This window comes from Vidua macroura, chromosome 7 (genome assembly GCF_024509145.1).
Source record: "Vidua macroura isolate BioBank_ID:100142 chromosome 7, ASM2450914v1, whole genome shotgun sequence".
NCBI lineage: Eukaryota > Metazoa > Chordata > Aves > Passeriformes > Viduidae > Vidua > Vidua macroura.
This window is the reverse complement of record NC_071577.1, coordinates 16,134,671-16,157,291: the sequence shown is the minus strand read 5'-3', so window position 1 is coordinate 16,157,291 and position 22,621 is coordinate 16,134,671. Positions and strand designations below refer to the sequence as shown.

At 37.7% G+C, this 22,621-nt stretch overlaps 1 protein-coding gene across 19 annotated transcripts in view; it reads left to right on the top strand.

Annotated features, from left to right (window-relative positions):
* ABI2 (abl interactor 2) overlaps window positions 1–22,621 on the top strand; it is a 65,034-nt gene that overhangs the window by 30,203 nt on the left and 12,210 nt on the right. For 3 of the 19 annotated variants that reach the window (XM_053983131.1, XM_053983128.1, XM_053983140.1), the window contains exons 3-9: window positions 3,676–3,852; window positions 7,539–7,556; window positions 14,487–14,584; window positions 15,314–15,460; window positions 16,475–16,599; window positions 17,439–17,624; window positions 20,162–20,320. In XM_053983131.1, the coding sequence (XP_053839106.1) occupies window positions 3,676–3,852; window positions 7,539–7,556; window positions 14,487–14,584; window positions 15,314–15,460; window positions 16,475–16,599; window positions 17,439–17,624; window positions 20,162–20,320 (910 nt within the window). The remainder of the gene's footprint in view (window positions 1–3,675; window positions 3,853–7,538; window positions 7,557–14,486; window positions 14,585–15,313; window positions 15,461–16,474; window positions 16,600–17,438; window positions 17,625–20,161; window positions 20,321–22,621) is intronic. The other 16 variants (XM_053983132.1, XM_053983129.1, XM_053983133.1 and 13 more) reach the window with 9 other exon arrangements.

Genomic DNA, 22,621 nt, shown 5'->3' with positions numbered 1-22,621 from the left:
GGAAGAGAATATTTCTCAAAATTCATGAGTTCAGTGACTTTTAAGTGAACTTGTAAGTAGTGTTGACTTTCCCAGAAATTATTTCTTTTTTTTTATTTGTTTGTTTTAATATTTGCAGAGCTTGAGACTGGCTTTTTTGAATTCAGTATGAAAACCTGATGTTTCAAAATGGCCAGAAAATTCCCAACAGAAAAAAATGTGGTGGTTCATACTTATTATAGCTACTACTTATTATACTTAGAGCTCTCCCTTGGCTATTGCAGGGATCTTGGAAAGCATATTAAAATCTGATAGTAGTGAACCTAACCTCTAACAATCTGTCACATAAAAGCTTTTGCCAAAGCTAATGGAGATATGTGAAACAAATTTTTAAAAGCATAATAATGCTGTCAGGCATCCAAAATTTCTTGTTAGAAAACAGGGGTTTAAGTTGTAAAAGAGCACAATGTATCCCATCTGCTTTTCCTAGCAGTTTTCAATCGAGGTGTTTTGTTAGTCCAGCTGAAACCCAAAAATTTCTCATTAGACCTTTCTAAACTGACAAATAAACATTTTGGTGCAGTCTCCTGTCTTGATAAGGGATTTATGTTAGGACTGAAGGTAATAATTACCTGTGTGTTGAGGATAAATGTTTTCATTTTCTTTAGTAGCAGGTTAATCTTTGTTACCTCCTCTACTAATGGAATACTGCAGTGTTCCTTTGTGCTATTTTATGGGTGTATTAGGATCTCATGACTTCCATAGTCTACTAAACAAGAAAATGAAATGTTTGGAAAACTGCCAGCATAATGCTTTTCAATACCATTTAAGGTGTGTGGACCAGAATTAGGTGCAGTTTGTGTACATTTAGTCATTCTGTAGCTATTCAAGTTAGAAGAGATGTTCTGAATCATAATACAAGGGAAATCCCACCAGATGAGCTTCAGGTTTTAATTAGGTTTTATGCACTCCATTGTTTGTTACTGTAGTCATGCTTCATGATTACCATAGTCCTTAAGGAAGCTGGTTGTACCCTTGGCTCCTATTGAAAACCCACTCTTCATTCACAGAAACAGCTTTGCACAGTGCCATGATACCATTGCTGCAGTAACATGAGCATTAAATGTCTGTATGGCATTGTATTAGTAGATAATTACATCAGAAAGTACTGAAAGAACATATTCAAAGTTGCAGGGTTCTAGCACTTGAAATACAAAGTGAGAAATCATCTTCCCAATCCTGCACTAATAACTTTCTTTTCGATTTCTGGATTGAAATTAAGGCTCTGAGTGCAATATCCAAGGCATGAAAATGGTTTTGAAGGACCAGATTCAGACCCATAATATTTTGATGTTCCAGTACATCCTGAAGTGCAGCTGCTATTGCAGCTGAAGTTTTCTAACATTCTAGCAAATGGTATCGGGGGCCTGTGAGACAAAGAACATACAAAAGTCATGTCTCTGCAGTTCTCCAGTGACATGTCTAGACCACAGATAAAGTCTGCAGTAGAGATTGATACACCACTGATGAATTCAGTCATGACACTGTCCTCCCAAGTTGTTGCCTATCTTCAGCTTCTTAAGATAGTATGTGCCCTCTGACTGGTGGGATGAGGAGTCTGTAGACCATCTTTTCCAGAATGTGTGCTCCTATTCCCTATGCTGCAAAAGCAAAGGTCTAGCACAGAGAAGGGATAAAAACCTGAGATGGAAGATGAAATATTACATCTTACCCTGATGCAGAATGGTGTACTTTAGGTTCTCTGGCCTGGAAAATGTTGTTGTGCTCTGTTTGCACTTTTGCTTGTACCATAAATATAGCACTGCAAGAGCTGTGAAGGTCTGCCCTGCACTGCTGTGTTGGGGGTTGGTGTACAGTCCTGATCATCTTGGGGAGCTTCAGAAAGGACCCTGGCAAATTCATTGGAGAGTGGCTTAGTTGTTAAGTAGCTGCAGAAATACATGTGTTTCTGTAACACTTGTGTGAGCTGTGAATTTCTGCAGAATTTATATATTGGCCAAATCTGGGTGGGTTTTTGTGTGGCTGTCCCAGATAGTTTAACTACCCCTATTAAATTCATTGCTCAACAAACTCGAGCTTTCCAAAGACAGATTTGCCAATACATTTTGACCTTAAAATCTATTTTTCTGCAGCTTTATTTTAAGAAATAACTATGCACCTTTAGTGGAAATCTTACAGTTCTAGGCAGGTAGAACAAGAGTGGCAGAATGTACGTAACAAAGCTGTAGTCAATGCCTAATTTTAGCAAAGTTACAAAATCTTGAAAATATGTTGCTGGGAAATACTAGGCAATCTTGATGATAGTATTGTAAGCTCACATGTAATGCCCCAGGTATTTCTGGAAGTCCTTCCCTGGAAATAATGCAAAGAAACAACTTGGAAGTAGCTTGGGGATTGGTTTAGGTTTCTAGAATTTTTTGTTATTTTAAAGGTTGTGATGATTGTTCAAGGTAGCACAGGTTCCATTAGCTTATTTTGGTATCAGTAGCACAAACAGCAGGGTAAAAGAGTGTAGCCAACCCCACTGCCCCAGTGCCTACCCACAGAAAAATAAAATAGACAAAAAAAATGTGTGTTATGAGAATGAGCTCTCATTTGTATCTGTTCCCCAGTTAGTACAAAGCCTGGTTCAAAACTGTGAAAAGTGTTTCTGGTGCCATTCATGATCACTGAAGTGGTACAAGAAATCTCTGGGTGTTTAGAAATCCTTATGGTGGTGGTTCTGGCTGTTTTTACTTCTGTTTTTTATCCTGTAGCTAAAACCTTTGTTCACAGTTTAGCAAATTTCCTATAGTGAAAGCTGCTTTGTGAACAAGCAATTATTTTTGGTTTAAGTAAGGCAAGGAACTCTATCGCCCATGATTTAACAGATTATATTTTCCTGGAAGAGATAAGTGGACTTTTTGGTAGCATTTTTTTACTCTTGTTACCTAACAAGATTCACATACCTGTTTTTTGGCAATGAATCTTCAGCAGGACTTTGTCTTAAACCAAAGATTCTCCCGTGGTACTGATTTTAGTGTATAAAGTTGGCCCTGGGCGTCCAAAGGGAAGGCAATGGGCTTAACCTCTGGATTTATTGTGTATACATTAGTATGGAACATATTCTAAAATTTAATCATTGCTTTGTGATGAGTGAGTTGTAACAACCAAAATACTTTCTTGATTTGTATAAGCGAAATTTAATTCTATTGTAGGATTATCAGTCCTCATTTAGCAAACTTTTGCAGTGCAAGAAAACCTGCTCATGGTTTGTTTTTCAGGTCTTAAAATTAAGGTTTGGGAAGGCACCCTTACCCTTCATCTAGTTGAAGCTTATGTCAAAGAGAAGCTTAGAGAGCAGTTGTAAAATAAAAAAGGATAAGTGAAGGAATCTTATAAAACAGTGTCAGTAAATTGATACGAATTACTAAGAATAGAAAAGAGAAGGAATTTTTTGAAATTGAAAGAGTGAGGGTAACAAAAAACCCAAAGAACCCCCAGCTATTAGTGTGGCTTTAGAGGTGGCAAATTCAGCAGTGAGTTGAAGAAAGATGTTGTAATCAAGTTTATGTAGTGATCTGTTTAGTACAGGATGGAGATCTTCGAAACATTAGAACTGATTTATTTTTTTTTTATACTGACTCTGTATTCCAATGCATACCACTGTTAGTAAATACACTGCGTCTTTTGTAGACGGTGGACATTCACAAAGAGAAAGTTGCTAGAAGAGAAATTGGTATCTTGACTACAAACAAAAACACCTCAAGAACTCACAAAATCATTGCACCAGCTAACTTGGAGCGACCAGTTCGCTACATCAGGAAACCTATTGATTATACAATTCTAGATGATATTGGACATGGAGTGAAGGTAGGTGATATTGTTAAAACAGCCAAACTGCAAATTCATTGTCTTTGTATATTTTCAAAATAACCTGATGCTTTTCATGGTAATATACCAGTTTCTCCTTGCCTGGACAATGTGTCTATAAACATGAGAGGAGTCCTGTCTGATTTCCAGTTGTCCCTTCCCCTTCTCTTGTCCCAGTGTTTCTAAATGTTGCAAACTCACTGAATCTGATTTCTGGTTGGGACTGTGAGTCTCACCTTCTAAAATGCTTCTGAATATCAGCTTGTGTGATGCTGCTATTATTGTTTGGGTCAGTTGCCAGGGATATACATGGGGACTGAAGGGCTAATGATCATCACTTTTCTGCCTGAATTAGCACCACAGAGTGTGATCCAGCTGTAATTGCCACTGGTTTACTTTGATGCTCATGTAAAGGAAGGGTTTGCATTAGAAATGTTATCAGCTCCCTTTTCTTCTTTCTGCCAGGGTCAGTTATACACAAACCCAGTGATGTGCTTTGTTAAAGGGAGCTTTCTACAACTTTCGTGCCATATGGGGTTTTGGAATGGGAATGTTACTGCCAAGTTTAAAGCCAGCTGGTTTTCCCTTTCAAATAAAGGAAAAAAGAAGGAATTACAGGGCAGAGATCAGACTGAGACACAACTGGTGGCTGTTAGATCAATGTACACAGCAGCAGTAATATCACGTGTGAGGTTAGATACGCATTTTTAAAAGCACATCCTCAATATAAGCACAGCCTTAGCAACTGTGAGCTCATTGTTAACTTGTGCTGCCAGGAAAACAAGTACAGAAATGAGAACACTGACACTGTTAAAGTTCCAGGAAATGAAAGGTAAATAGCACAAAGTGCCGTCATTTTTACAAGGCAAACTAACAAATCTGTAAACCTGCTAAGTAGTAATAAGGTAAAATGCTTCTTCCAGTCAAAGTACACCAGAATTTCTTTTGCTTGACTTATAACTGGATATCTCTGTTGTCCTGTTTGATTTGTCTGCTTGGATGGCCATTTGAATGGCAATAGGTTGTTTAACCTAACTTTTAAAATTCAAATTCTGAGCAGTTTAAGTATCTTTCCCAAGCAATTTTATCTAAGGTCTTATCAACATCCTGTTTGTTAACTGGAAAGTCTCCTTCCTCCCATTTCTTACCCAAAAAATCAACCTCTGAACAGATTTTTAAAAAGACAAATGAAAAAGCATACCAAACTTAAATAACTACAGTTTTGACCAGGAAATTATTACCAGTCGTGTGTTAAAATCTGCTACCAATTTTGAATTTATGCAGGTCAGCAGATCTCCTTGTGGGTATGGATGGAGCATATTAACCTGTAGGATTGCTGTTGCTAATATTTTAATAATCACTTTTTGTTTTAGGGAGATCATTTTAGAACTCATTAAAGAATAGTTTTTAATTGCTCTGCAGCACAATCTTATTTAGCACTGGCTCTAAATCATTATAATTGGTATCTCACTTACCTCAATGTGGCAGTCATACTAAAATGCAATGAATTACGCTCTTCTGAAAAAACATAGTTCATCAAATGGATGATAAATGGAGTGTGTTTGTGATAGACTTAAATTATATTTACCACGTACTATGTTTATCTAGAAAATGAAGAAATATTGTGTACTTGTGAAACAATAATCAGAGAACTTGAAGTCATGCTATCCTTAAGATTGTAAATGTCTTCCAGTTAGGTTAATCCTCTGTTTAGGGCAGAAGAAAGAACAGCTCTCTTACTGATGGGGGAGGAGGTGGCCAGTTGTGCTTATGAACCTGTTTTTCTTCTGCTTGATTAACTCCAGATTAGTTTATTAGATCTCTGTCTCTAGAACAGAGAGAAAAAAATGAAATATGTAGAAGCTTTAAATTTTTATGTATATAGCTCTTATTGTTTGAGCTGTGATACTTTTCCCTGCAAGTGAGCATTCAGAAGGAGTTATTGCATAAACAGCTTTGAAGTTCCAGTTAGCATCAGGATTCCTCAGTTGGCATTCTTTGTCCTTTTTCTGCTGAAGGGCTTCTGCTCCACTAGCTGGACCTGGAATTACATCTTTTCAGGCCGGGCAAAATGCTGATGCAACAGATATTCATTGCAACCCCTGAGAAAGATGGCAAGCTGGACAGAATAATACAGGAATAAAAGGGAGGATTCTTGGCCAAGAATTTCAGTATGCCATGCTGAGAGAAGTGGTACATGCCCTTAAGCATCTTCTTCCTTCCATTCAGAAATTTGAAGCATAGTGGAGACAATGTTCAGGAAGGGTTGCTCTATAGTATGGTTTCTAAATAGATGTGTGAGAAGTCAAGTGCCTCTGTATCGTCCCAGCAGTCCCTCCTCATCTTCCCTCCCTGAAGCTACAATGCTGCAAAAATCTGAAGAATCTTTTGTGTGAAAGAGACTTGCTTTCAATTTTTTTCAAATGTTTCCCCAAGTTACAAAGTCTTCAACCTGTTGTTCCCGCCAAAGAGTTCTTTAGTCAAGAGAATGGGAAAAAAAAAAAGTGCTCCCTTCAGAAAGGTGTGTATTTAGGCATTGTAGTTATCAAGCAGTGCTGCTGAGGTCTCTGCAGAGGGACCTTCCAGTGTAACTGACCACAGTAGAGGGGGACCTGGTTTTCCAGTATAGCTCTATGAGGCAGTGGCCATATTGGTTAATTGATCCACAGAACATTAAACTAAGACAGGAGATTTTCTAGTAAATCAGATTATGTTTCTTTTTAGTGGAGCAGGGTCTCTCCTAAATTGATGGAACAAATCAGTCACTCTGGATGCTCTACTATTTATCCAAATATTTAAATAATTATTTATTTGAATATTTAAATATTTACCTGAATATTTACTGTTCAGTGCTGCAGAAAGTGTAGCAAATTTAATTATACAGTTAGATAAACTGAACTAAAAGCAGATCATTCAAAGGGAAAGACAAGTAATTTTAAAAGAAATTACTATGGAGAAAGATGTATGATATTGTGCCAGTAAGATGCAGAACTTGGTGTCAAAAAGCTTGCACTTAGGCTTTAAAGTAAGATTTTGCTGTTGATTAATTATCTTAATTTATACTTTAGGAAATGTGGATATGTGGTACAGTATCCATAAAGAGTGCTGTACTTCTTACAAGGTGGAATGATTTGCTCTTGATCTTTGTTCAAGAGAGTTCTCATGGCATCAAGTTAACTAACAGCATTCTCTATAAAAGAACATGCATTAGCTTAATATGTTAGAAGCTTCCATTTCAGCTACTTGTAAATGTGCTAATGCATGTAAACAATTTAAATGAGCTCAGACTCACTGTTAAGGCTCAAATAAGGCTTTGACAGCTCCAGTAAATTAATCTCTGAAGTTAATCCATCTAGATCTCATGATACATTTTGAAAGAAGCTGCCTTTTTGTTAGCACTGTAAGAACTTGAGTAAACAGTGTACAAACATTTGAATGTTAATTTTAAAGTAATAATTTAAAGGCTGTGTGGTCAATGTTTATTAAAAGTTTCAGCTTGAAGATCTTTTGTTCATGACATTCTGCTTTAACCACTCTTTCTGTGATCTACTGATACATTATTTTGTTAATGCTGAATGCTTAACTTTTTTCTTTCTTTTTCCTTTCTCTTCATATCCTGAAGTTCCAACTAACCTTTCAATGCTTTTTTTCCTTACCTCTTTTATTTGCTCCATTTATGCATTAAGTGGTTGCTTAGATTTAAGGTAAGAAACCCCAGGGCTGGATTTCCATTCTTCTTCTGAGATTATTACACACGGGGAGATGATTGGCATCAATGCTACAGATTGTTTAAAACAACACCCGCTCTCCCTTCTGTGTCACAGAGCTTCTGTTGAGTAACTCATTGTGGATAAGCATTTTGTGATATAAATTGATGTGTATATGAAAGGAAGTTAACACAGTTAATTTTAAAAGCTTTGTGGTAAAATATTAGCTGCCCTCAGCATATCTAGCAGATAATTTATGAGGGATGAATGTTGTGCTAGCCTTGTGTAGAGAAAAATATATATGGACTTAGATAGCAGCTGAATATGAGCCTCCCCCTGTGTAATATTCTTTTTATCCTATATACGGTGTCAGTTACAGTTTGATTGGGATTAATGGTTCAGTGTGAGATGGCTCAGATAATGGGCTCCAAAGGTGTGTAACAAATTCAAATCTGTATATTATTTTTTAAAGTTGCAGTATTCTTAATGTTTAAATTAATTAAAAGCAGTGCTTAAATACTCAGAGGTACTCATCTATGGGAACTTCCAGAAATTTCATAATTGTGTAAAATACTTAATAACTGCTAAACAGCAAGATTAGTGATTTATTTAGTTGATTATTAAATGAATAGTGCATCAAAGAACTCAGGCTGAAGTATGTAAAATTCTTTAAATGTTAGTAGTCTTGGTTGCTGCAGCAGCAATAAAAAGCATCAAATCAATTAGACAAGCAGTTAAATGAAGTTACATGATATTATGGTGGAGTTCATAGTACATTAATTAATAGATAGGTTATAACCTTTATTGAATATGATGATATCCTCCTCCTTGAAGTGCAGCTGGTTTGGGAAAAGAGGGACTGGAAGATTTTTAGCAGCAGGTGCCACCATTGTAATGAGGGAACTGTATTTTAGAACATAGAATGCCAATATGTAGAATGAGTATATTAATTAAAGGAAATTCCAAGTTGATGTGAAATTTTTAAAAGTATTTTCTATGCTTGGAAAAAGCTAAAAGAAAATCCTGCAAATTCCTGAGATTGCCTGTAAAACCAAGTATTTCTGTAGATATCTCCATGATGTCCCTGTGAAATTGGACAGATGGTACTTTTAGTCAGGTATTTAGGTGTATGTAGTATGTCTGATAACAATGAAAAACTTTTAATTTATGAGAGAATTCTCACGTGTCATTTGAAATTTATTTTTTACAAAGGTGTGTGAGGTGTACAGTATTTCAACTCAATGTTTATATGCTTTTAATTTGAGAATGGCAAAATATATCTCCTCCCTGTTTTTTTACTGTCTGTTTACATAACATGGGTACTTTTGATGCTGATTGTGTCTTACTCTGGACACACTAATATTGGATGATGGTTTTCTCAGTGTTCTTAGAAAACAATTTGAAAGCTCAGTTTTCTTTGTTGCTCTCTGCAGTTGCAGTTTGTAAACAAATAATGACTATCCTAAGAAAAGTTTTTAAATTGTGTAATTATACATTGTATGTGAACTGACATATCTGTGCATTATCTGCAGTGGCAGTAAGAATTTCTACAGCTTTTCGTAGTAAATGTTTTTTCTGTTTATAGGTTTGCAATGAAAACATTTTTTGTTATAACACCATTTCTTTATTTGCTAGAGTGAACCCAGTCAGAAATTTTATTTGAGGAATCAAACATGTCAGTCAGCTTCTCATTGACAAAACATGAAGGTTTTAAAGAGAAAACAAAAAAAGGCAAAAAGCTGTGCAACATCTCTCAGTAGACCTGAGTTATTTTTGTCTCACTGTAGTCCTTGTGCATCAAGCTGAAAGAAGACTGAAAAGCAGTTAGTAACCCCAGTTATATGTGAATGGGTTTTTTACTTCACTTAAAAGTGATTGGATAGGAAGTGTTTAGACTGTATTTCTTTTTTGTGGCTGCAAAAAACCTTTAGTCTTACCTAACAGCTATAGTATTAAACTGACTGACTGTAGCATTGGATTTGTGTCTGACTTACTTAAATTTTAAACAGATTTTGAAGAAAATTTCAGTTACAAGGCAGAGGAAAACCAATTGAAAATGACATTGTTTAAACCTTTTTGTATTCCCCAGACTTGGTTCTTCAATTACTTTTCATGGGTAGATGTGGTAAGAACAAGTAAGCTCACTTGCTTGAAGCTTCTACTTCAAATGACCATTTGCCAAAACAGGGCTGAAATGTATACATTTCACTTTCATATAAATTGGTTAATGAGCTGACAAGCAAGTGGTTTGATTAGACATGTACAGTGAGTATTTGAGTGGCTGAGCACAGCCTGAAAACAAATTTACTTTGAGGTAGCAGATGATGGGCCAAAAATTTATTCATCATCTCTGTAGCGTTAACAAGGTGAAGCAAGGCATAGAAGGGAGTTTTCATTCAGCCTTGGGGTGTTTTTTCCTGTAATTGGATATAAAATTGCTCAAGAACGTCGAGGAACTGCCTGAAGGTTCTGAATATAATCCATGAAACATCACTGACGGGATGTTTTTTCTTGCTAGGTTTTGGGCAAAACATTTTGCCTTTTGACATCCTGAGAGTTCTAGAAAACACAGTGTGAATGTAAAGCACCACACAAAAATTTCTATGTCCAGCTTTAGAAGTAGCTCCTCCTGAGGTTTGATTGTGTTGAATATCTGGTATTCAGGGTTTTGGGGGAAAAAAAACAACCAACCAAAAATAATCCAACCCCCCCCCAAAAAGCCCACCTTGCTTGCTTTCTTGCAGGTAAGTGCCTCACATCTGTATAAGTACAGGGCATTGATGCAAATAGTTTTGCAGTCTCTTGACCAGCTCTCAAACCTCACCAACTATGTATTTCTGCACTTCCTGATTTTTTTTTTTTTTTGCTTGTGAAAATATTCCCAAGAATTAAACTGAATGAACAGCATAATTTATCAGTTTTCACTGATTTATTTCAGTACAAATTCTTGATGCAGTGGAGTGCTAAAGAAATTCAGTATGTTAAATGCTGATAAAAATGTAAGTATGAAGGAAACTTAGTCATATGTAGGACCATAAGATGGTGTTTTAATCATTGGAATCTATGAAAAACTAGTTGCTAAAAATAGAAATTGGCCAATTAAGTCTTAATTATTAAAAAAATTAAACTTAAGAGGGTAGTTTTTGAGTGCTCTAGTCAGAGCCATACTGTGCCTTGAAGTCATCAGATGGCACCTTTCTAAAACTGTAGCTCAATAATAGAAAATATTGGATAAAGTACTATTGCACCCTTTTGAAACAGAACGGTCCATAGGCATCCATTTCTTTACAGTTCATTTTATAGCTGTTACTGTGGGGCGGGATCCCAGAGCATTTTCTAGGACATCTTATTTACCAAGGATCTGCTTTTGAGGTAGTTTCTGTAGTTTCTTCCTCAGCAAAACTTCTAATTCCTGCTCCAGTACTGACAAAGTTTGTCAGTACACCAAATTTTTCTGTGGTGCATGTGCTTGCTAATTCATCTATTAAAAGCTTCTGCAAGGTATCCAGTTAAAAAAAAACTTAACCAAGATATCTTGGTGTTCCACAACTTCTGTTGGTAATATTTTTTTTTCTTCTGTTAAAGAGGAAAAAAAAACATTTTGAAAAATCCCTGCATGCATTAGGCACAGACCCTGTGCCCTATTGTCCGTGTACAGGGTTGTCTTCCTGCTTTTACATCAGTCAGCTGTGGTTTTTTCCTGAGCTTTGTGCCCAAGTCATTACTGCCTCTCTTTATTTTTTTTTTTTCTGTTCTAAACACAGTGGTTGGCTGGTTAACTGTGCAGTTGTGAGCAAAGGCACAGACAGATACTCCTTTATCTTTCTGGTTGCAGGCTCTCTTTTGCTATGCATTTTCTTAAAATCATTTGCAAGATTTAAACTAGAAATCAGCTGCAGCCTGTGGGGTCCTGCAGTCAAACAAACCAGCATCAGACAGATGCATTCCTCTGCTTTCACCCTCGTTAAATCAGCTACATCTGGGTAGTTCCAGCTGTGCAGAACCAGGGGAAATGATGTCTGAAACAGTGCAACTTCTGGCAAATACCAGCTTTCTCCAGAAAAATGATTTTTTTAAACTTGACAGAGAATGCAAGTGTGACCTTGAGTTCTGGTGGTTGCTTCTGATTTTACATATTTGTAAGAGGGATGTGTGTGGGTGAGGATTTGTGTATGGAAACTGTATTTACAACCATATGTGCAAAATAGAGAAGGCAATAAAATAAAGTTTGGAAGAGAGGGGGCATTAATGGCCTTCCTTCCCTCCCCCGTAGAAATTATTATAGAAGGAGACAGATGTATATATTACAGTGCTTTAATCTCAGTAGTAGTTGGTGCAGTTGTAGATTTTTTTTTTAGCATCTTGCATGCTTTTATTTCCAAGGATCTGTCCATTTTGATCAGAACTGTTGACATAATTGTATCTTTTTAATTTCTCTTCTGTGATTATTTGGCAATAAGTCAAAGGGGAAGTTACTTGGACAGGGTTGTTTAACTTAGAGTAGCTGATCTTAAAGCCATCAGTCCTGTCAGATTTGAAGACAACTTTGTACATTTTAATTACTTGCTCTCTGAACAGTTCAGTTTCAATGTTGGTAAGTAATTTCCAAGACCCTGAAACTAAACCTACTGTCAGTAAAATTCTTCATCTTTGAGGCTGAGTTTTTAAAAGGATGGTTTCTTTTTGCTAAGTTCCTGGGCTAAAAAGGGGTCATATTTTTTTTGGCCACATTTTCTAAAGCTTTCTTCCTATCCTTTGTCCAGGATCTGTATATTTACAGTGTTAATGAAAATATCAGGCAGTCACTGGAGCTCTGTGTTGGTGAGGCGAGTATTAGCTCCACCTCTGGCTGTACCCAGTGTGATGTTCCAGCATCCTCCACCTCAGCCATCATTTCTTTTCATGTAGCCATAGCCCTGGGGATGCCTAGAAGTTAATTTTTGTTCTTGCATATAAAATAATCCTTGTATATAAAATAATATATTATGTTCTTGTATATAAAGTCCTTGTATATAAAATAATAATATTATTTGTATTAAATATATGCAATTTTATATTAACTGTAAAGTGATAGCCAGTGGTTACATCATCTTGTCAGAAACAATAGTGTAGCCAGTTAGAACCCCTAAATGGACTATTCAGGGGCACACAGATTGGTCTGTCATCTAAAGACATCCAAAAGACATACAGCAAGTGACAATTCAGTGAGCATTTAATTAAGGTAGATTTTTTTTGTTTGTGGGGTTTTTTCTTGAAAACCCCAATAGGTGAGTGAAACAGGCATGTTTAATGAAAGAGGAAATACAGGGGGTGCTGCAACTTTAAAAAAAAATTCAGATTTTGCCATTTCTTAAATGTTCCGTGTATAGAATAAAATGTATTTCATTTTACACTTTCCCTTTTCCCTTGAAGTAGTTGTAGTTCAGTCTTATCTCATCCCTCACTTGAATTAACTTTAGATTTCTTGTTGCTTAGAGTTGGCTTAAAGGACTTTATAATGCCGTGCAACATAATTTTATCTTAAATTGACATTACAGAGTACTCTTGCACAACCAAATCCAAACATATGTTTTTGAATCTGACAGTATACCTCTTCCAATGCTTGGGTTTTCTTTTCCTCCCTGCAGATTGAAAATGTGATAGCACTGGGATTATTTAGAGCCAGAGAATCAAGTTTCAGTGGATTAGAATACTCTTTACTCTGTTGTCAATATTTATCAATTCACAAATCTAAATATTGTCAAGGTTTTAAGTGAGTTGTTAGAGTAAATTTTGAAGGGGTAATCTGCCTTCAACCATGTTTGCAAATACTCTTGAGTGCCTTGATTACTGATTTTTCTATGGAGTTGGGGGCAGTAGCCAGGATTTATGTTTTAGAAGAAACTCTGTGAGATAGAGCATGACAGGAAGAACAGAGAGAGGGATGTAAGCACACTTGTTTAGGTTTGCTGAGTATCTCTGTGCCTAAGCAATGGCTCAGGCAGTCGTAAATCCGAGCTGTTTTGTAAGCAGACCGTGTACTGATTCCTGTAAGGATGCACGCATTGAGGGAATGTTGCGTGGCTGGCAGACTACAGGGAAGCAAAATGCACATTGGTAACAATTGTTTACAATTCCTAGATTAATCAGTCAGTCAGGCATGCAAATGAGTTTTTGAAAGAAGTTAGAGTAAATTATTTTATGCAAAATTTACTTCATTAGTATTTTAGTATAACCTGACACAGGGGAAGTGGACAACCACAGTTATATCACATCACTGCTACATATTTTTCTCCCTGTTCATTTTTTAATAAGCTCTCAGAGATGAAATTGCTACAGATTTAATGGGGGAAAAAATACACCTTTGTATTTTTCTCAAAATAGCTTTCTCTGTATGTTTACATGTATGTAACTAATATTTAAAGTAAATATCCTTAAAAGGTTTTATAATCTGTGAAAATATTAAAACATTAATGGATGATATTTATAGATTACTTTGACTTCTTCATATATGTATAAATCACGTTAGATTGTGGCCTATTAGATAAGCCTTAGTATTTTTAAACAGTATTCAAAAATATTAGGGCAAATTTACCATTCAGTAGTGCCATGTGAAATAACTGCCTTTTTCTCAAAAGTTGACTGGGAGGTTCAGCCAAGTTAGGTACAGTGTCTGTATTCTCAGAGATTTAACATTTATGTGATAGCCTGAAGGCAAATTCACTTTTTTTGTACAATTTCTAAAAACTATGTAATAAAGAGTCCTTTGAGCACAACTCTTGACTTCTAGCAGAGTGGAAATTGCACATAAAACGCATGGCCTCTCAATTTTTTTTTGTTTGTTTAAACCTTCCCCTACTTAGAATTAATTGCTAAAGGCATCTCAGTGTCTCTCCCCTCGACCCTGAGCTCAGTGAAGGCCGTTTTTCTCCCCGTTCTTTCATGCAGGTCAGCACCCAGAATATGAAGATGGGTGGGCTGCCTCGCACAACACCACCCACCCAGAAGCCACCAAGTCCACCGATGTCAGGAAAAGGAACTATTGGGTAAGTGCAGTTACTGAGTGGGTGAACAGAAGGGAAAAGAGGGAAGATTCTTTCTTTTTCTGTAGTGGGAGAGGCTTCATGGTTTTATTTTAACCATTCACAAAGGCCAAGAGGTCTGCATCCTCTGTCTTATGTCATGTATCATGTCTTTCTATGTTAGTGTGCTGCTGCCAGAAGACATGGGCATCATCAGCCTTTCCCAACAGGAACCCTTTTCTCAGTGCAGAGCACTTAGAATTACATACTGTTGAGTAAAATGTCATTAGCTGTGGCTTTTGCAGGTGGTGCTAAACAACTGAAAAATGAGTACATAGCACTATTCCTTATTTGTGCTCGCTTTATGAAAGTACTTTCCTGCAACGTTTATGAACCTGATTTGACCTTAGGAAAATGTGTTATAAGTGGGATGAATGCTGTTTGGTGGTGTGTGATTATGTATATACATACAGAACATGGTGCTTTATTTTAATGCAAGATAATGGCTTACCTTTAAAACAAGAATGGGATGTGCAACACAGAGTTTACTGGTAGGAAGACTGAAGTACCTGAAGAACAGCCTTAATTTTTTTCCCCCTTCATCCTACAAAATAGGTACTGCAAAGTTATAGAAAAAGCATTTTTAAAGCTCACATTCCTGGTTAGTATGTGGCTGTCCTTCAGAGAGTGAGAAATCTCTGGTTTTGTGTGCGTTACCCTAACTGCCTTCTGGCGTGTGCTTGTGCCGTGCAGGCGGCACTCCCCGTACCGCACGCTGGAGCCGGTGCGGCCCCCGGTGGTGCCCAACGATTACGTGCCGAGCCCGACGCGCACCATGGCCCCGGCCCAGCAGAGCCCCGTCAGAACGGCCTCGGTCAACCAGCGCAACCGCACCTACAGGTACCGGCCTGGCCTGCTCAGGGGGCAGAAGCTGCTGTGCTGAACAGCAAAGCCCCCTGCACCTCACTCTGCTGGGAAGCTCCCTCACTCATCCTATGGACTGGGAATCTCCTTGGCGTGATGAGAATGAGCACTAATTAAACCAGAATAGGGAATCATGTTAAGATTATTAACTTAATCCCCTGTTCACCTCAGTTTTAGTGATCTCACTTAGTTAGAGTACTTAATTACTAAGATTGTGAAGCCTTTCAAGGAGGTAGATCGTGATGCTATTTTACTAAACGATTACCAAACTGGGAGAAGACTTTGTACACAACTTACCATGTTGAAGGGCTGCTTAGATGGCTATACTTGACATTTTTGAACAGTCTTTGATGTTTATAGATTGAATAGCTGAAATTGTGGCATAGTGTTTTGGGGCTATTGATAACTTCAAACATAGAATAAAGCTAAATTCCACTACCAGGGGCTCTGCAGAAGACTGTTTTTTTTTCTAGGATAATTAGTTTCAAGATGTGATAGATCTAAATACTTTCCTTGAAATCTTTACTTTTTAAACATAGTAAGTACTTGAGGATGGCTAAACAAGTGAATTTAAAAAGATAAGAAATCAGAATTTTACTATCTTACAACTTTTAGGCTCTAGTAGTCTTATATGAAAGCATACAAATCACAAGTCTAAGCACTCCATAAGTTTTAAAGTTATAGGAAAAAGGTTTCTATTTGCTCTGTTAGGAGCTTAACAACCCTGAATGGGTTGTTAAGAATGACATGCTTTGTCATGGTTCTGGGCAAGTTCACTAAGGCTTACTTACTGAAAAAAAAAACCTCTTGTGTTGTAGTCAAAGTGGAGAGTTTCAGGAAAGCCCAGCTTTGTATAGAATTATATCATCCTTGTTTCTTTTCTCATGTTCCCTGTTACTTCTCTGATTTCATAAGATGCTCTGTGAGGGATCTTACGTTTCAGCATGAACAGCAGTGTATTCATACCCTGGTTACTTTGGTTTCTTACAGCAGCAGTGGCAGTAGTGGAGGAAGCCACCCAAGTAGTCGGAGCAGCAGTCGAGAGAACAGTGGAAGTGGAAGTGTAGGTGTTCCCATTGCTGTTCCCACACCATCCCCTCCTAGTGTCTATCCAGGTAAATTGAAACTTCTTGTTCCTCTTTCTGCCTCATTGTTAACCTTGAGCATTTGCAGTTTCCTAAACTCGAAGGGAAGCCCAGAGTTCATTGCTATTGATAATATCAGTTTGAATCAAGTAGTATCTTCTTTGAGAGTGTCTGATGTGCTGTAATGTTCCTCTTATGTATTAATTTGTTTATCAGAATTTTTTGCCTGGCTGCCTACATGTGATAAGGTAGAACACAGCACCTTTTTTAGTGGGCTGAGGGACACTTCTCCTTTGACTTTTTAAGCAAATAAATGTTTTTTCATTGGCTGTTTCTGCAGATATATAGAAGCGTGTTTTTAGAAAATTATATTGAATGAGAGGCAGGCACAGAGTAAATCTTGAGTATATCAATGCAAGCCTAAATTATCACAAAGACATACTTGCTCAGTGTAATGACCCCAGATTTTCCAGAAGTAGGAAGTGTTATCAGTACTTCTTTTTCCTTTGCTCAGCCTTTTCAGTGAAGAAGAGCCTGTAGTTGACTTGCAGCAAAATACCTGCAAAAGCCACAGCAATTGGAGCATAAATTACACAAAGCAAAGACACCTTTCAAAAGTAATATTTTTCACTGAAAAGTTTTGGGTTGTGTTCCCTTCAGACCTGGAAAGAAATGGATTTGCTTGACCCTCATTTACCATCTACACAGGAATGAGCCTTTCTTTCACAGCTCCATTGTTTTCTCATCTCGTGCATTCTGAAATACTGTGAAGCTAATAAATAGCTAACACTGAATAGTCAGAGGCTTTCTCTAATCCTTGCTAACATATCTCCTTATTAACTTCACCTCTTCCTCCTCTCTTCACTTAGCCCCTGCTGGCTCAGCTGGCACTTCTCCCCTTCCTGCTACCTCTGCTCCTGCCCCCACTCCTCCTGCTCCTCCTGCCCCTTCCTCTGCTGCCCCAGATGCTGCTGCTGCTGCTGCAGGAGCTCAGCCCCTTGCTGATGGCTTCACCTCTCCAACTCCCCCTGCTGTTTCTTCCACACCCTCTGCAGGTGAGTGTCTGCTCCAGCTGCTGGGCAGATGAACCCAGATGTGATGATGATCCAAGGCTTTGCAAAGTTACTTCAGCAGCAGTGATCCATAGTTTTAAAAAAAAGTTTAATTATAACTAGAAAATATCTGCTAATACCCAACTATAAGGTCATGGTTACAATAGACAACTCAAGGTGTGCTGATTTTATTATCAGCAATAATTTAATGTTATAATTTTATTATTTTTACATTTATATAATTCACTAAATCATACTTTTATTTCTGTTTGGATTCTGAGAACCTCATAGAATAATTGTTTGGCAGGAACCAGCACTGCTAGTTCTGGGTCTTATTATTCTCTTTCATAAATACAATTTTTAAAAAGTGCATCTAGCAAAGTATAGTTTATGTAACTGGTTTCTTCAATGTTGTCAAATGACATGTCTCCCTTTAATGAGCTGATGAAAAGGGCAGGATTTTTGTGTCCAGTGTTAGATAAAATACAAATTTTTATTATGCGGACTATTATTAAAGCAATTTGTTTTCATATGTGGTACGTAGGGTGTATATTGCAACTTCCTTTTTTTTTGTGCTACACTTTTCATTTTCTCATACGCTGAACTTGTAGAGTGTAGCACTTACCAACCATAGCACTGTATCACCTTTTGATGAGGAGATTGCAGTGTAAAGATCTCCTTCAGACAGCCAAATTTATGTGTAGCTACCTGCATGCTTTGCTGCTTTATGTTATGGTGGAGGCTGCTTACAGGGGAGGGACTTGGTTTGTGTGTTTATTAGTGGTCATGTCTTAGTAAAAATTGCACCAGGTTCCAGAAGCATTCTTGAAATTGCCTGTAGTTTAAAGGGCTGCGGCGCATATAGAATTAGAGGATCTTTACACTAGAATCCATAACTGTGACCAGAAGTTTCTAAAGTGTGATGAGTTTTGGTCTGAGAAGATGATCATGATGTCTAAACTACTTTCATGAAGATGAGCTGTGGCATATGGGGCCTCAATCAGTTTTCCATTTTTGATGCACTGTCAGTATCCCAGTTCTTAAGCCATGTTGTTTCTATATTTTTAACAAGTTAAAATCAAGCAAAGATTAATATTTTAATGACTGTAAATTCGCATTCACAATTTCATAAGAGAAAGTTCACCTTAGTTACTATTTCTGAGATCTTTTGTTTCCCTGTTTTATTAGATTGCTTATATGGCTTCTCTGAAATAAAGTATTTTAAGAAACTAGATAGGTCACCACTTATGAAGTTATAGCTTTTGGTCCTTAAAAACCTCTTGGCTCGCTCCCCTTCCTTCTCTCCAATCACCACCAATTTCTGCAAGTGCATTAAGTAACAGAGAGAGAGAGAGACACACATTGAAAAGACAAATCAGGAAAACTGGGAAAAAGCCTTTATAGAATGGATTCTTTCTCAGGTGTTTCTTATCTATAAAAAGCACTTTTTTTATATGGTACACCACATCATTGGTACAAACCAGAGGAAATGTGATGCTGTAGTTTATGCATTTGCTCTTACAAGCAAGTAACAGAGCAAGCAACTTGTATTTTTATTTACTGACCTAGTAAGAAGTTCTGCAAAGCAAGCAAAACATAATGAAGAACAATGCAGGTTTTTAAAAATTTGTACATTCTTTTGTTCTGTTTCTCTATTTACTTCCCTCCTCAACCACAGTGACCATCCCTTCTTCCCTTGTTTTCTTGCAAACTCTCAAATTTGCTTCTAGGACAAATGGTGGAAGCAGAATAGTTTGTGGGGTGTAATAACACATATGGGAATAACAAATCCAGCTTACTGTTATATATCAGTATAAAATCCAGAGAATTTTATGTGAGCACAGAAGATACCTTGCTTCTTTTTTTGCTTGCTGGGATTCACAATCAATGTCTTGAATACAGAAAGTAATGAAAATGCAGAGCAAGTTTTGGAGGAGTTGTTTTAATTGAGAGCTCACTTGAAGAGGGTCTTTTAGTTTTTGACTTCATTTATTCCATCCTTCAAGCAGTTTCTAGCATTCATTTCTCTGCAGGTAATTCTGTGAGTATCTTGTATATGGCACTAGGATAGGTAGTACTGTGTTTTTCAGTTACAGTGGTTAACAGCTTTGAATCCTGGAAATGGCCTGCAGTTATTTTTTACATGTATGTTCCTTAATTGCGGAACATTTTGGGGAGTTTTTTGCAGGTTCAGAAATAACTAAATTCACAAGAAGTTATGGAAATACATTATTTAAAATAAACAACCAGATACTATTTTCTTTCATTTTGAGGATTTGTAGCTTAAACACCTTTGTATTTTCCCACTGGCTTTTGTAGGCAGTGCTGAGTGTAAGCAGTTTGGGAGAGGTATGTTTTGCATTGCTCTTGAGACATTTGGTGTCCTGCTAGTCTGGCAGCTGAAGTGGCTGACTGCTAGGATGCAGACTGTCTTAAAATAAAGAGCCAGAAACCTTTCCAAACCTTTGAAACTGATTGCAGGTAGAGAGAAGGCAGGCATCATTCTTCTCTTTGCTAATGCATTTCTCTCTCTACCCTAGGTCACCCAGTTCAGTTCTACAGCATGAACAGGCCTGCAGCTCGGCACACACCCCCGACCATCGGGGGCTCTTTGCCGTATCGGCGGCCGCCTTCCATCACATCGCAGACGAGCCTTCAGAACCAGATGAACGGGGGCCCCTTCTACAACCAGAACCCAGGTAAGAAAGTTTGGCTGCTCCACTGAGCTTGGTGGTGGTGAACACAGTGACCTTCAGCTCTCTGAAATCTTATGTTCTGTCTCCATTGCAGATTTTGCACTTTCAGTATGTTGCTGGTAGCTGTGCCAAAGCTGCAGTGCAAGTGCACAGTGCTCAGCTTCTATTATGGCAAACATCTTAAAAAATGCTGGCTTTGTTGCCAAATAATTTACGTTTGATGTCACAGTCCCTAACAGACAAGCTTTAGTCCTTGACTACACCATGTGCCATGGACCTGCTTTGGTATTTGATTTTGCACCAGAATGCTGATTCATCATTAATCAGTCTTTATCTTGTGTGCTTTTTCCTTCTGGGTAATGTACAGTTCAGGCAGTTGTACTTGTTACACTGGGATAAGTGTTAGACACCTTGGAGACACCAGTGGTGTTTGGCTGTGAGGGAGCTGTGTCATCTGCTAAGCCCACAAGTGATGTTATTTTATGGGTGATCTGCCTTACAAAGCAAGAGGAGACCTTGCCAGGGAGTGAGTGTCCTGTTTGTCAGCATAGCCTTTTACCTAAGGAGTCCTTCTTCCCGTGCTTCTGATGGGACCAGGAGGGTTTTATACTAGACTAGGGGAGAGTTTCTCTTTTGACAAAGCTACAGAAAGATGCAGGGGACACTGCAAGTTTCTTGTCAGGAAATGCCCTAATACCAGTAAAAATGAATGTTGACTTGCAAATACTACAGTATGTGGTGTTTTGTGGTGGTGGAATTGGAAGGGGATGTGCGTGTTGCTTGTTTCCTTTTGAGGTTTTTTTTGTTGTTGGTTGGTTGGTTTGTTTGTTTTGTTTGTTTTCTTAAAATTGAGCACTGAACTTGGAATTAGGTCAAATGCTGCAATCTGCATTTAAGGGGTTTGATCAGGTTTGGCTGTTACTGTTTGTGAGCTACCCTGCAGGGTGAGCTGAGCTTGAGATGGAAGTGAACGGTCCTCCTGGGCACAGGGAAGTGGAGGCGGTTGTAAGGCTAAACTGTAGCCCAGTTGCCTGAAATAGGTCATATTTTCTAAGCACATTATTTGCGTATTGAAGACTGAAGGGGGAAATAGGCAAGAAAGAAAGGGTAATAGCAGCAAAAGAACCCTTTCAGGATTACAGTAAAGCAATTTTTGCAATAAAGACTATTTTCAGTATATCCAGAGAGTTTTTGATGATGGCTGTATGTTTTTTGCTTTAGCAAAGGGATAATTCTCTGCAAGTTGCCATTGCATTGTTAATAGGTAATCATATAAGATGCCAAATAGACTTAAAATAAATTGCATAACCACAGTTGTCTTTGTATCCAGAAAGAAGGTAATGATTATGGTGATTAAGTCATTTGAACTGTAAATCACAAATAAAATGCTTCAGTTATACTGGCGTATCTGAGACAATATAAATGAGCAGTTGTAGTAGGAGACTTTTTTTTAATATACCAGCAGAATACAGAATTTATTAGCTTTGCAGTTACACTAAACCAAGGTTTTTTTGGAGTTCACCTTGAAAGGAGAGGATGCTCAAGCATGCATAATTGATGAAAGCCCTAAGAACAGAGGCACTGATGTGTCTGGAAGGAGCAGGTTCAGTAGTGACAGGACAGAGAGCACAATTTTTTCTCAGCATTCCTGAAGAGAGGTAGAAAACAAGAGGGGGAAAGAGAGACCTTACAAGAGGCAGAGGAGGGTGCCAGCTATGGCTTTTTTGTTGTTTGTAGGTTGTTTGGCAATAATCCAGTGCTGTTATTCCTATTGCCATTTTTTAAAATGGTGGCCTAGTCATGTTTGTTTATTCACTTCAGAGGAGGATGAAAGGTACTTCCATTGCCCTGTTCTGTTAAAAGCTATTTCAAGATAATACAATTTTTCTGCTTCGTGATGAGACCTTTTTAACAACTGAAAAGAAAATATTAAGAAATGCAGACTCTGAATGATCTCAGTATGTGTCTGTCCCAAAGCCACTCTTGCAAGCCAAACCACCTAACAAGCGTTTTTAACATTGCAACTTTGGATATCGTTATCTAAGCAAATATAGAGCTCAGCACAGGCTAAAATGGTGTGGAAGAATCTGGGCAAGTATTGAGATGGTGGTTGCACCCCACCCCATTTGTACAGCTGAATTCTTACCAGTCTGAAGCGGCCTAGTGGAAGATGCTTTTGAGCATTTCTGAATTAATTTACAGCAATTGTGTATTAAATCTATCAGTGGTCAGTATGGAAGGAAGATGGGGGAGAACATTTAAGATGATGTTTATACAGCAGAGGTAAAGTTCTTCTGGTGCATT